The following is a 13,612-nucleotide window of genomic DNA, read 5'->3' as shown; positions in this document are numbered from 1 at the left end:
AAAAATAAACTCAAAATGGATTAAAGACCTAAATGTAAGACTGGACAGTATAAAACTCTTAGAGGAAAACATAGGAAGAATACTCCTTGACATAAGTCACAGCAAGATCTTTTTTGACCCACTTCCTAGAGTAATGGAAATAAAAACAAAAATAAACAAATGGGACCTAATGAAACTTAAAAGCTTTTGCACAGCAAAGGAAACTATAAACAAAATGAAAAGACAACCCTCAGAATAGGAGGAAATATTTGCAAACAAATCAATGACAAAGGATTAATCTCAAAAATATATAAACAGCTCATGCAGCTCAATTTTAAGAAAACAAACATCCCAATCCAAAAATGGGTAGAAGACCTATATAGACATTTCTCCAAAAAAGACATACAAATGGCCAAGAGGCACATGAAAAGCTGCTCAACATCACTAATTATTAGAGAAATGCAAATCAAAACTACAATGAGGTATCACCTCACACTGGTTAGAATGGGCATCATCAGAAAATCTACAAAAAACAAATGCTGGAGAAGGTATGGAGAAAAGGGGACCCTCTTGCACTGTTGTTGGGAGTGTATATTGATACAGTCACTATGGAGAACAGTATAGAGGCTCCTTAAAAAACTAAAAATAGAATTACCATCTGCCCCAGCAGTCCCACTACTGGGCATATACCCAGAGAAAACCATAATTCAAAAAGACACATTCACCCCAATGTTCATTGCAGCACTATTTACAATAGCCAGATCATGGAAGCAAACTAAATGCCCATCAACAGACGAATGGATAAAGAAGATGTGGTACATATATATACAATGGAATATTACTCAGCCATAAAAAGGAACAAAACGGAGTCATTTGTAGAGACATGGATGGACCTAGAGACTGTCACACAGAGTGAAGTAAGTCAGAAAGAGAAAAACAAATATCGTATATTAACACATATATGTGGAATCTAGAAAAATGGTGAAGATGAACCAGTTTGCAAGACAGAAATAGAGACACAGATGTAGAGAACAAACATGAACACCAAGCAGGGAAAGCAACGCAGTGGGGGGAGAGATAAACTATGAGATTGGGATTGACATGTATATACTAATTTGTATAAAATAGATAACTAAATAAGAACCTGCTGTATGAAAAATAAAATTAAAAAAAAACACAGGGAAAAAGTGAAAAAAAAAAAAGAGACACAAAAAATAAACACAGGCAGATTTGACACCAAATATACATTAAACCAGTAATTTTCAAGCTGTAGTACTTGTATCTTTGGGAGTGTATGGAAACTTTCCAAAAGGTACGAGGGCTGAAATTACCAGATCTTCAACTTCCACATGGGTTCTCCATCTGAACGCTTCACTGAGAATGGGCGATGTTAGTGGAAGCTTCGGGATCACTCCTCTGTCTTCTCTCCTTTTCACTTTACAAGAGGTATAAGACTCATTCATTCCGTGGTGCATTGTTCTGGGGGTTAAAAAACAAAACAAAAAAAAGCAACTCCTGGCCACCAAAAACACTTTGAAATATCGTCACTTTGTGTAGGTAAATTACATTACTGCAAAATTATTTTTCAAGTCAAGATTTATAACTCAACCAAATTTAAGGAGTACCTAATCAAGCTGAGCTCGGATAGATCATTAAGAATCATTTTTGATGAAAGAGTGTTATACGGTTTTTGGCATATAACTTGAAAGAGTTCAGAAAATTCAGTGACATTGCAAAAGTTAAATGCCTTCCATTCCTAGTTACTTGTTTAATTAAGTGAGATTTCTCAAAGAATGCATCTATAGAAATTTAAAACAGAAGTAAAATTAATCCTAATTTCTATCTCGTTCTAGAAATAAGTAATAATCATCTACAGATATATACATTAATTGAAAAAAATCCCAAACTATATCTATTCCACTAGGAATTGCTTTTCCAACATTATTTTACATTTTATGTTTAATATTTATTTCCCAAAATATGTAATATACGGTTAACTTTTTATTTTTTAAAGTTATGCTGATCTGTTGCATCTATTCATAGTTGTAATGTTAACTCAATCCACAAGAATTCTTGAATATCTTTGCACTTTATAAAATAAAAACCCTTTGATATTTCAAGTTATATATGTATTTGGGGGGTAGAAAATTTGATAACACAATCAATAAAACTTTTAAGCATAAAAATATATTAGGAAAAAGTTTATGAGGAAGATGGATGGAAGTATTAATTAAAGAGGGAAAAGGAACAATGTAAAAATTCTGACTGTTGAACTTATTTGTGTAACTTTTTAATGGATAGTTGGTATGAAGTATAGATTACATCACACATTTCTTAAGTGATGCAACAGTTTTATTCTTTTAAAAAAATTTATTGAAATATAGTTGATTTACAATGTTATATTAGTTCCAGGTGTACAGCACAGTGAATCAGTTATATATATATACGAATATATATATTCTTTTTCAGATTGTTTTCCCTTACAGGTTATTACAAAATATTGAGTATAGTTCCCTGTGCTGTACAGTAGGTCCTTGTTGGTTATCTATTATATATATAGTAGTGTGTATGTGTTAATCCCAAACTCCTAATTTATCCCTTCCCCTCAACAGTTTTATCCTGGCCAATATTATAATATCCAGAAATCATACCTTTTCAAGTATTTAAATTTAAGATGAAAATTCTAGATGTTGACTGAATATATTCAAAGGAGTATGTGCTTTTAAAAATTTCTTTTAGGACATACGCAATGAGAAATATTTGAAGTTTATGTTTCCTTCCAAATTTTCTTCATGGAAAACAAAATTAGTGGTCCTGATTGGTTGATCCAAAATCTCTCTGGCGATGTGTTATGGACTGTATTCTGTTCCTCCAAAATTCATCTGTTGAAGCTCTAACCCCCAGTGTGATTGTATCTGGAGTTGTGGCCTTTGCAGAGGTAATTAAGGTTAAATAGGGTCATAATGGTGGGGCCCTAATTCATTATGACTGTTGTCCTTATAAGAGGAGGAAGAGACGCCAGGGAGGCACCCAGTCAAGGCAAGACCGTGTGAGGACACAGTGAGACAGCCCACTGCAAAACAAGAGGAGACTCCTCAGAAGAAACCAAACCTGCAAGACCTTGATCCTGGATGTCTACCCTCCAGAACCACGAGAAATAAATTTCTGTTGTTTAGTCCACCCACTCTGTAGTATTTTGTTATGGCAGTCCTAGCAAACTAATATAGGATGCTTCAAGTATAGAGTATATAGTAGAGACCACAGCCCTGAGAGACAGCCCCATTATTTATGACCACAGAAGCTATTTTTAATATCAAACTACAGGATAGAGTTCTGAATTAGCAAACATCTCTGTCAAAGTCATATTTTAACCTCATGATTTTAATCTCATGATTTGAGCGTCATCAACTCTATTTCAAAGGGACAGCAGAATCACCACAATTCGTTCTCTACCCACAGCTTTAACCTCTCTGTTAAAGGAAAATGAGAATGCATTTTTTTTCCATTTACAAAATGTGACACGGTTCTTGCCCCAAAACTAATAAACAGATACACAGAGATAAATTTGCATATAGCTTCATGTTACTTTTTCCTAACACTATTTGCAAAACCCAAATTCCTTTCATAATTATCGTGAATTTTATGCCTCAAAACTCAGTTTGAGGATCAGCTTAGAAAAGTATTGGCTTGGGCTTCCCTGGTGGCGCAGTGGTGGAGAGTCCGCCTGCCGATGCAGGGGACACGTGTTCGTGCCCCGGTCCGGGAAGATCCCACATGCCACGGAGCGGCTGGGCCCGTGAGCCATGGCCGCTGAGCCTGCGCGTCCAGAGCCTGTGCTCCGCAATGGGAGAGGCCACAACAGTGAGAGGCCCGCGTACCGCAAAAAAAAGAAAAGAAAAGAAAAGAAAAGTATGGGCTTACACGGTGGTAGTTCAGTGGAACTGAGAAGGAGCTCTTCAGTATTATCGAGGAGAGGAAGTTCATGAAATCGAGGAATCCTTCAACATTACCAAGAAAGGGGTCTGGGGTAGAGAAGGAAAGAGAGCATCTTGATGAAAATTCTCCTCTCCCTAATGTCTTTTTTTCCACTCTTTAATGTATTTCCTTATTTATCCTTTATGGTTTTCATCCCTCTTTTTTTTTTTTTTTTGTACTTCTCTTTTTTCTTGTATTTCCTTTATCCCACCTACTTTTCCTTTCTCACCTATTCCATCAGGGAACTTAAGAGAAGACAAAGAAGTATCAAAGTAGCAGAATATATGAAGATAGACCAACCATGGCTGTTTTTTGATAGAAGGCAGTACTGTTACACACATAGACTGACGTTATTCTTACCCATGATTTATTGCACTAGCTGCCTAAGGCTCTTACAGTCTAAGTCACATGCTTCTATCTTGAATACACATTAGAGTAGTCCCATAGCTTCTTGGGGGGTGGCTGGCGGGGGGGGCTTCATTTTCCTTCCCTATTTTCTCATTTCCCTCCCACCTCAACTTATTTTCCCTTCTATTCACTTTCTCCTTAATGGAAAGTCTTCTTAAATCATGACTATCTGAATGGACACCTCAAATAACCACTTCAGATTTAAGTGTGAAGGGGTAGAGCAGAAAAGTGGATAAAATCCAGAGAGATTAGGTTGGTGTTTAATGGCCATTTCCTATTATTTATATCATAGTTACTGTAGAACATATATTTTGGTACCTCTCATCTAAAAAGCACAACAGTTCCCAGTGCTGGTTGTTCATATTTAACCTTGGTTAATATGTGGTACACGTTTCATTTATTAAGTAAATATTCTTGAGCACGTACTATGTGGTGGAAACTTGTCAGGCACTGAGGGGTCAAAGATAAATAAATCTGGCATGGTTCCTGTCCTGAAGGGTTTATAGTCTAGTAGGAAGCATCATGAAGACAAACACAAAAGTACGAGAGACATGAGCAATGCCAAAGGTGTGGCTGAAGTGCTAGGGTAGCCCAAGGGAATACTTGTAGTGCTAAAGCTCAAGGATACCCCGGAGGAGGTGGCTCCTCAGTTGGGTTTTGGGAAAAAGAAGGCAATAGACAAAATTTTAAGATGCAGTGGAGGAAAGTTGGGTGACCTCCACCGCTGAATGACCTTGATTGTCTCAGTTGAGTTTATTCAACAAATATTTATCTATTTTTTTTAAATATTTATTTGGTTGTGCCAGGTCTTAGTTGTGGCAGGTGGGCTCCTTAGTTGCGGCATGTGAACTGTTAGGTGCAGCATGCAGGATCTAGTTCCCTGACCAGGGATGAAACCCCAGCCCCCTGCATGGGGAGCACGGAGTCTTAACCACTGTGCCACCAGGGAAGTCCCTCAACAAATATTTAGAAGACGTTTATTTCAAGTCTGACAATGTGGAAAAGGCTGGGAATGAAATGATGTTTACACAACATCATTTCAATCTGTTTACAATATAGATGCACATTGGTTTTCTATTGCTGCTGTAACAGATTATCACCAATTTGGCAGCTTAAAACAGTACCCATTTATTTTCTCACAGTTGTAAAATCAGAAGTCTGAGCTGGGCTCATCTAGTGACACTGTTCCAGATCACACAGGACTAAAATCAAGGTATGGGCCAGCTCTGGAGGACAATCTGCTTCTAAACTCATTCAGCTTGTTGGCGGATTACGTGCCTTGTAGCCATAGATGGAGGTCCCTGGTTCCTTGCTGCTTCATCCTTATCATTTTGCCCCCTCCCTCTTCAAAGCCAGCAACAGCTGATCACGTCCTGTTCTCACAGTGGATCTCTCTGTCTCTCTTCTGCTGCGTCATTGCTGCCTCCAGCTACAGAAAGTTCTGTTTTTAGGGTTCATGTGATTAGATTGAGGCCACCCAGGTAATCCAGGATAATCTACTTTTTTTAAGGTGTGCCAGCTTAATCATACCATTTTGCCATTAAGGTACCGTATTCAGTAGGGATTAGGGCATGAACATCTTTGGGGGCCATTATACCTACCACAAGATGAGATCAGATAAGTACAGAGACATTTACAACACACTATAATTGGCCCTCTGACACAGGTGAGTATAGCATTTTATGGGACCCATAGCACATGTAATCTTGAAGGGAAATTGGGAAAAACTTCCTCGTATTAATTATCTATTGCTGCATAACAAATAACCTGCAAAACTTAGTGACTAAAACAATATATTTTTTTTCGCAAGTTTTCTGTGGATCAGGAATTGAGGAGCAGCTTCGATGTTGACTCTAGCTCAAGCTCTCTCATGAAGTTACCATCAAGGTGTCAGTGGGGGGAATTCCCTGGTGGTCCAGTGGTTAGGATTTGGAGCTTTCACTGCCATGACCGATTCAATCCCTGGATAGGGAACTAAGATTCCACAAGCCACACGGCACAGCCAAAAAAAAAAAAAAAAAAAAAAAAAAAACCACGTCAGCTGGTACAGTCATTTGAAGGCTTGACTGGAGTTGGGTTATCCTCTTAGAGTTTACTAGATGACTGTTGGTAAGAGTTCCTTACGGGATGGAGGCCTCAGTTTTTCACTATGAGGGCCTCTCCATTTGGTGGTTTGAGTGTCTTCATAACATGGCAAGAAACCGTACTATCAATTATTTCCTGATCTCAGAGGTCGTACATCATCACTTCTGCCTTCATCTATTCATTAGAAGTGAGTCACTAAGACAGCTGATATTCATGAGGAAGGAAATTAAGGAGCACTTTTTAAAAGGAGAGCTCAAGAATGTTTGGACATATTTTAAACCATCACACCATCTATCGGGTCCTAGGGATATTATATCTATTAATCCTTTCCGTATCTCTCTGTAGGTTAGTCTCCAGTAGAATCCACGCTGACTGGTTGTTCTTTTTTTGTTTTTTTAATATTTATTTATTTAGGCTGTGCCAGGTCTTAGCTGCAGCATGCAGGATTTTAGTTGCAGCATTCGGACTCCTTAGTTGTGGCATGTAGTTGCATGTATGCAGGATCAAGTGCCCTGACCAGGGATCGAACCCAGGCCCCCTGCATTGGGAGAGCGGAGTCTTACCCACTGGACCACCAGGAAAGTCACTGACTGGCTGTTCTTTATGACAAATGTACTCACCTTGCTTCTGAGTGTGACGTGCCAACACCTGGCTTCTATCATTTAGGGAACCTATCTTTCTCAGTACTGTCAGAGGATCCAGTTTTTTTTAGCACCTCCAATCTTCAGCCCATGCCTGCAACTGCAGCCACCACTTAGCTTCTCCATGATTCTGGTGCCTCACTCAACAAAGCATTCCTATTACTTTGGTAAACAAAAGGTGCTCTGTATCTTCCCATGGACCACTTCTCTGAACTAGTTGATCCCTTCTTCAACTATCTACCACGGTAGTTCTGTCATTTCTGCTTCTCTTAGTGTGGGCATCACTTCCCTCAAGCTTCCTAAAAGCCATCCTGGTGGTATTTTTTGTACCATCTCCTGATATCCTTACCTGGGTATAAAATGCTGTTTCCTCAGAAAGTCCCCCCATATTGATAGACTCTCCCTTATTTGACCTATGTTCTAGATCCCTTGATTCAGCACCTCAGAATTTATCTCATGTGCACTCTCCTGGCTTCTGCTGGTTTAAGATCCTACAGCTTCTTCTGGGTATAATCTTTTTCTTCCATTAGCAGGCCCAGCACTTCCCCAGTCAGACTGTTATGTGACTTAACCCTAGGTATTGGGCAGGAGAGAAATAAGGGACATAGGCTGAAAGGACCACATGCTGTCTCATAAGGTAGAAGCCTCTGTCTCCTCTTTAAGCAAGGGAGAAATGATAGCATTTAACAGAGAGGAGGCCCTGAGAATTCAGGGGCATCTAGAAATTGAAAATTTTTGAGGCCCTGAGAATTCAGGGGCATCTAGAAATTGAAAATTTTTGAGGGCATCAATTGTGATATCCCCATCCCAATGTCTCAGGGTCCCAGTCCTTCCCAAACAGTGCTTTGACCTTGGCATACCAGACCTGCAATGGCCGAGAGTTCAACCATCTGTGGAGCTATTCAACCTTCCTCTTATGACAAAGTTAATATTCAGATTTTCCTGCCCTTGGGCTGAAAATTTATATATCTTGCCAAGAGGCCTTCTGACTTCATACTTGGCATTTAATTGCTTATTAATCACTCTTAACATGTAATTATCTCTCTCCAAAACATCTTTGCTCCTTATCAAAAGCCATCCAATTCCACTGCACTTGTAAATACTATTTCCACTTCTTGATGCCTGGTACAGTACAGATGTTGTGACTTGGATGAACCTTGAAAACATTATGCTAAGTGAAAAAAGCCAGACACAAAAGTCCACATATTATGTGATTACATTCATATGAAAGTTCAGAATAAGAAAATCTATGGAGACAGAAAGTAGAATAATGGTTAACTAGAAAAGATATACGCACCCCCTATGTTCACTGCAGCATTATTTAAAATAACCAAGATATGGAAGCAACCTAAGTGTCCCTCGATAGATGAATTAATAAAGAAGATGGGGAAGGTACAAGCGCTATAGGAACAGAGATTCCTTGGGGGCGATTTACTGATTAGAATAGAAAACACAACTTGAGGGCCACAACCTTTAGGACTAGTGGAAGTTCTCCAGGCAGAAGAGATAGGAAGGCTTTCCAACAGCATGATAAAAAGCACATATCAGGGCTTCCCTGGTGGCGCAGTGGTTGAGAGTCCGCCTGCCGATGCAGGGGACAAGGGTTCGTGCCCAGGTCCGGGAGGATCCCACATGCCGCGGAGCAGCTGGGCCCGTGAGCCATGGCCGCTGAGCCTGCGCGTCCGGAGCCTGTGCTCCGCAACGGGAGAGGCCACAGCAGTGAGAGGCCCGCGTACCGCAAAAAAAAAAAGCACATATCAAAATTATCAGAGAGCATAGTTAGGGAACTAAAAGTTGTCTGGTATTCCTGAAGCAGGAAGTATTAAGTTGGACGGCCAAAATTGGAGCTGGAGGGGCAGAAAGGGAAAGTCCCCCGTGCCACAAAAATGAAGTAGAACTTTATCCCTAGAAGTCCCTAAAGGATTTTAAGTGAGGAAGAGACATAGATTAGGATTTTAAATAGATATTTCTGGAAGCACATCACCTGAAACAATTAGACACTCAGACGTGTTAGTTGAATGAACAGGGACAGCCATGTGTATAGAGAATATACAATATGTAATAATACACTTAGTGGTGGAGGAACGTTTCGAGATGGGGGAGCAGGATTTTTCCAACAGTCTGGATGATGTGATACAAATTTGAGTCAGGGCTTCAGGAGGAGGAGTGAAAAGTTCTATGGACTCTAAATTCGCCTCTTGTATATTTTGTTTATTAGGTAGGGCTCTTTCCTGATACTGCTTCCCTTCCTCAGTCCTGTTTCCCACTAAATCCATGATGAAGAATGGGACTTAAGGGAGAAGGGAAAGCCGTCTCAATTAACTTTTTTTTTTTAATTTTTAAAATTTATATTTATTTTTGGCTGTGTTCGGTCTTCGTTGCTGCACGCGGGCTTTCTCTAGTTGCAGCGAGCCGGGGCTACTCTTCCTTGCGGTGTGTGGGCTTCTCATTTCTCATTGCAGTGGCTTCTCTTGTTGAGCAACACAGGCTCTAGGCACGTGGGCTTCAGTAGTTGTGGCTCACAGGGTCTAGAGCTCTGGCTCAGTAGTTGTGGCGCACGGGCTTAGTTGCTCTGCGGCATGTGGGATCTTCCTGGGACCAGGGCTCGAACCCATGTCCCCTGCATTGGCAGGCAGATTCTTAACGACTGTGCCACCAGGGAAGTCCCCTCAATTATTGTTAAGAGAAGAAATGTTGGCGAATCCTGGGTTCTGAATTCTTTTCTCTTCCTCTGTCAGTTAAACGTTGACACTCCCTTTCCTTCTCTCCCCTTCTCTTTTCAGTTCCCTGGCTAATCCAGTCTTTTTCTTCAGCTACTGACTTGAGCCTTTATATCCCACGGGCCTCACAAATCCTCGAACTCAATGTATGACACTGAACACACAATTTTCCGTCCTTCTATATCTCTGCCTGAATGGATGGAACCACCCACATAGTTGACGAGATGCAGAACATGCCACCCCAAAATATGCCACTTTGGCATAAGGATTATTTTGAGCTGAAGGCAATTAAGAAGCTGCAGATTCAGGAGGAACTCTCTGCCCTCCCTCATTCTGCCTAAAAGCAGGGCATAAATTTCCCTTTCAGAGCTGCCTCTCCTCCCCTCTCCCACACCAGGAGGAGAACAGCATATCACAGGAGACAGAAAGTGGCAATGACTTGTATCTACCTAAACAAATCTTAAAATAACCCTCATCTCCTATTCCTTTTGCCCATATATTTACCTTCCCACAATTGACAACCCCTAGAAGCCCAAACCCCTCCTCCTTTGTTTTGCCACTTCTCTCAAATTAGGCTTGACTGCTTCTTTGGGTTTTCCCTTTTTTCCTGTGAAGCAGTGATGTGCACAGGAAATAAGCCTTTTCTCCTGTTAATTTCTTTTGCCAACTTAACTCTCAGGCCCCAGTCACTGAATCTAAGTAGGTAGAGGAAAAGATTTTCCTCTCTTACAGTCTACAGCCCACAGTCTAGAACCCTGACAGTTTCCCAGACACTTCCCTGACTCTCTTGTTTTACATCCAATCAGTCATTGACAGGAGTGAGCTTTATCTGAGCCCTGTGCTCCTGGAAAATAGGCTGGTTAGGAAGTCCCTCCATCCTTTTGTTTTCCAAACCCCATACCTTTTGTGGCAGGGAAAACAGCTAACTGTAAAGGATCGCACTGCTCTTGTATATTCCATGAAAAGACTCATGTCCGCCCTTGCTCATGACTCCAGTAAGATCCAGTCATGACTCCTTAAGTTTTCCGACCTCTGTAAAACCTCAGATCTCTTTTCCTTTCCATGAGATGCTCTTCATTAATGAACATGTTCTCTATTGCAACAGCCTGAATAAAACCATCTGCTTAATTACCTGGTGCATTTTGTCTTTGCTATCACTGTGTCTTCCTGAGGCTATCTCCTCAGTGAGTAATTCTGAACATGCCCCCTCCTCTTCGCCCCCACTGCCGGTCCACCAGCTCTTACTTAGACTGTTGCAGTGCCTCCTGCACTTCAGGACTTCAGCTTTACTCTTCTCTACTCCATTCTTCACTCTGTTGCTAGAATGATCTTTCTTTCTTTTTCTTTTTTTTAAAAATATATTTATTTATTTATTTATCTGGCTGTGCAGGGTCTTAGTTGCGGCACACGGGATCATTTAATTGCAGCATGCAGAATCTAGTTCCGTGACCAGGGATCAAGCCTGGGCCCCCCGCATTGGGAGTGCAGAGTCTTAACCATGGGACCACCAGGGAAGTCCCTAGAATAATCTTTCTAAAAAGCAATTTGTGACCTAACTTCTCTCTACTTACTCACAGACACACACACACACACACACACACACACACACATCATCCAGGAGTACATTGAACTACTCTGGGGAAATACCAGCCTTCTTCCACCGCTTGCCTTTCGCACGTAGCTCACTCTGCCCAAACTTGCTCCCTTGTTTTCTGGTTGCCGCTCATCCAGCTCAGGGACCAACATGGAGAAGCCTTTCCTGATCACCCCGTCGCCTCAGTCTGGGAAGGTGCCTCTCCTATGTACTCCCATAGCTTTATGTACTTTTTTCTATCATTATTTTTTGTCTCACTATATCACGACTGTTGATTTGTTTTCTTTTTCTCACTCCAATAGTCTGTGAGCTCCTTGAAGATAGAAACCTTACTCTTTTTTTTAAATAAATTTATTTATTTATTTTTGGCTGCATTGGGTCTTCGTTGCTGCGCGTGGGCTTTCTCTAGTTGCGGCGAGCGGGGGCTACTCTTCGTTGTGGTGCGCAGGCTTCTCATTGCGGTGGCTTCTCTTGCTGCGGAGCACGGGCTTTAGGCGCTTTAATGCTAAACACTACTTAAACCTTAAAATCACCTTGCTTCTCAAATATGCACAAACGTTTATATTTCAGTAAGTTGAAGAATGTAAATTTTCTCATGAACATTCATTTTTACAGTGTAGTTGATAATATTAAATCATAAGATATTCCTTCAACCCCAGAGACACAAGAATAGTTTTTGTAATCATCTGATATGTTTTTTTGGCCAGATATAACTTCTTAAATCTTGAGGACCACCACCTCCTTCCATTGCAAAAAAAATGGGAAGTTTTGGCAGGAGCTACAGACCCAAAAGAACAGAGGGGTGGGGCTTTCACTGTGTGGGAGGAGCATTCATGACTGCTCTCTTTTCTCTAGAGTTCTCTGTTCTCTTCCCATCATACCGAAGGGTAAGGCAGGCTTAGGGATGACCTCCTTTGGGTATGCTCCCCATCTTCTCTCACTCTGGGAACTCCTAAGAGGAGCAGGGCAAAGTCTAGGGTGGAGGAGGTAAGGAACAAATAGTTTATGCAAGCGTGGCCTTGGGTGTAGGGAAATACCTACATCATGGACTTACTTTTCCCTGACTCTTTTGGTCAGAGTTTCTGATCAGTGTGTGGACTTCCAAGGTAAAAGGGTGTAATTACCTAGAGAATCGTCTCTGTTTAAATATCACTATTCGCTCCCCAACCCCCCTCCCATTGCCTCCAAACTTGTTTCCAAAACGAAAACATTGCCCCAAGGAAGAGTTTACACCATGATAGGTATCCCAAGTGGGCAAAGGCTGGGGGGAATCAGGCTGGAGAAAAGCAGAGATGATAGGGAATTGTGGCCAGCCACTTTTCTTGTTATCAATCACTGCTTGCCCCAAAGTGACAGACTGGCTGAACACAGTCCCTTAATTAGGATTCTCTTTGGACCTCTCTCTGAATACTTGACTCGATTCTTTGCGAAGTCTGGGTCAAAAGGTTTAAGGAAGAAGCCAAATTGTGAGCTTTTGTTAAAGAATAACCATATCTTTAAACAGAACCTTTGGTAACCACAGGAATATGCACAGAGTCGAGCACACAGATTTTCTTTTCAAAGAAAAGAAAAAAATCTTTTTAGTCTATTCCCAAAGCCCTAAATTACATCTTCCCTTAGATTTAACCTCCAGGAAGACATTTTTATCTTCCCTGGAGCACCCTCTACCACCATCTCCTCTCTGGAGAGTCTCCTAAATGGCCCAACAGAATGGTTAAATCAATGACCCCTACCCCAAGGAGCTTTCCCATATAATTCCTCCTTTGTGTGATGATTCCTAGCCCATCCTCCTCAGCCCTGTATTCCGGCACCTGTGCATCTGTGAAGTCGTAGAAAGTAGCTGAGGTTCAGGCCTACCCATCTGTTACCCACTCACTAGTCAGTCAGAGTGTTAAAGAGAAAAACCACAGGCCCAAAATGGTGTCACTTGTGCTGAAGCCCCTGATACCAAACCTAGATTTAATACCTGACCTGACTGCCATTTCCACCTTCCCCAGGAATGTAATCTTAATCAACTAGTCTGGAGTTTTCCAGTCAGCACCAACAAGGTCATCTGCCACGTGGGCCTTCTCCATCCCCCAGAGGAAGAAGAGGCAATCTACGCCGTAAAATCCTTGCCATTCCCTCCCGCTCATTCCCCCAAAAAGATGTCGTGGCCTAAAAAAAATTCTTTCTTTTCTTTGGCTAATAGCTCCTTTGCCCTACCCTTC

General features: G+C 41.2%; 1 protein-coding gene across 4 annotated transcripts in view; it reads right to left on the bottom strand.

Moving 5' to 3' along the window:
* The window catches only part of PHC1 (polyhomeotic homolog 1), a 57,116-nt gene extending 43,504 nt beyond the window's left edge, over positions 1-13,612 (bottom strand). The window contains exon 1 of one of the 4 annotated variants that reach the window (XM_089920254.1): positions 1,311-13,612. In XM_089920254.1, coding sequence (XP_089776380.1) covers positions 1,311-1,454 — 144 coding nt within the window. In that variant the 5' untranslated portion in view covers positions 1,455-13,612. The remainder of the gene's footprint in view (positions 1-1,310) is intronic. The other 3 variants (XM_089920261.1, XM_089920264.1, XM_089920265.1) reach the window with 3 other exon arrangements.

The sequence above is a fragment of the Delphinapterus leucas genome, chromosome 11, assembly GCF_059928025.1.
Source record: "Delphinapterus leucas isolate spDelLeu-1000000601 "Yukka" chromosome 11, BTC_Dleu_Yukka2, whole genome shotgun sequence".
NCBI lineage: Eukaryota > Metazoa > Chordata > Mammalia > Artiodactyla > Monodontidae > Delphinapterus > Delphinapterus leucas.
This window is presented reverse-complemented; position numbering and strand designations above follow the sequence as displayed.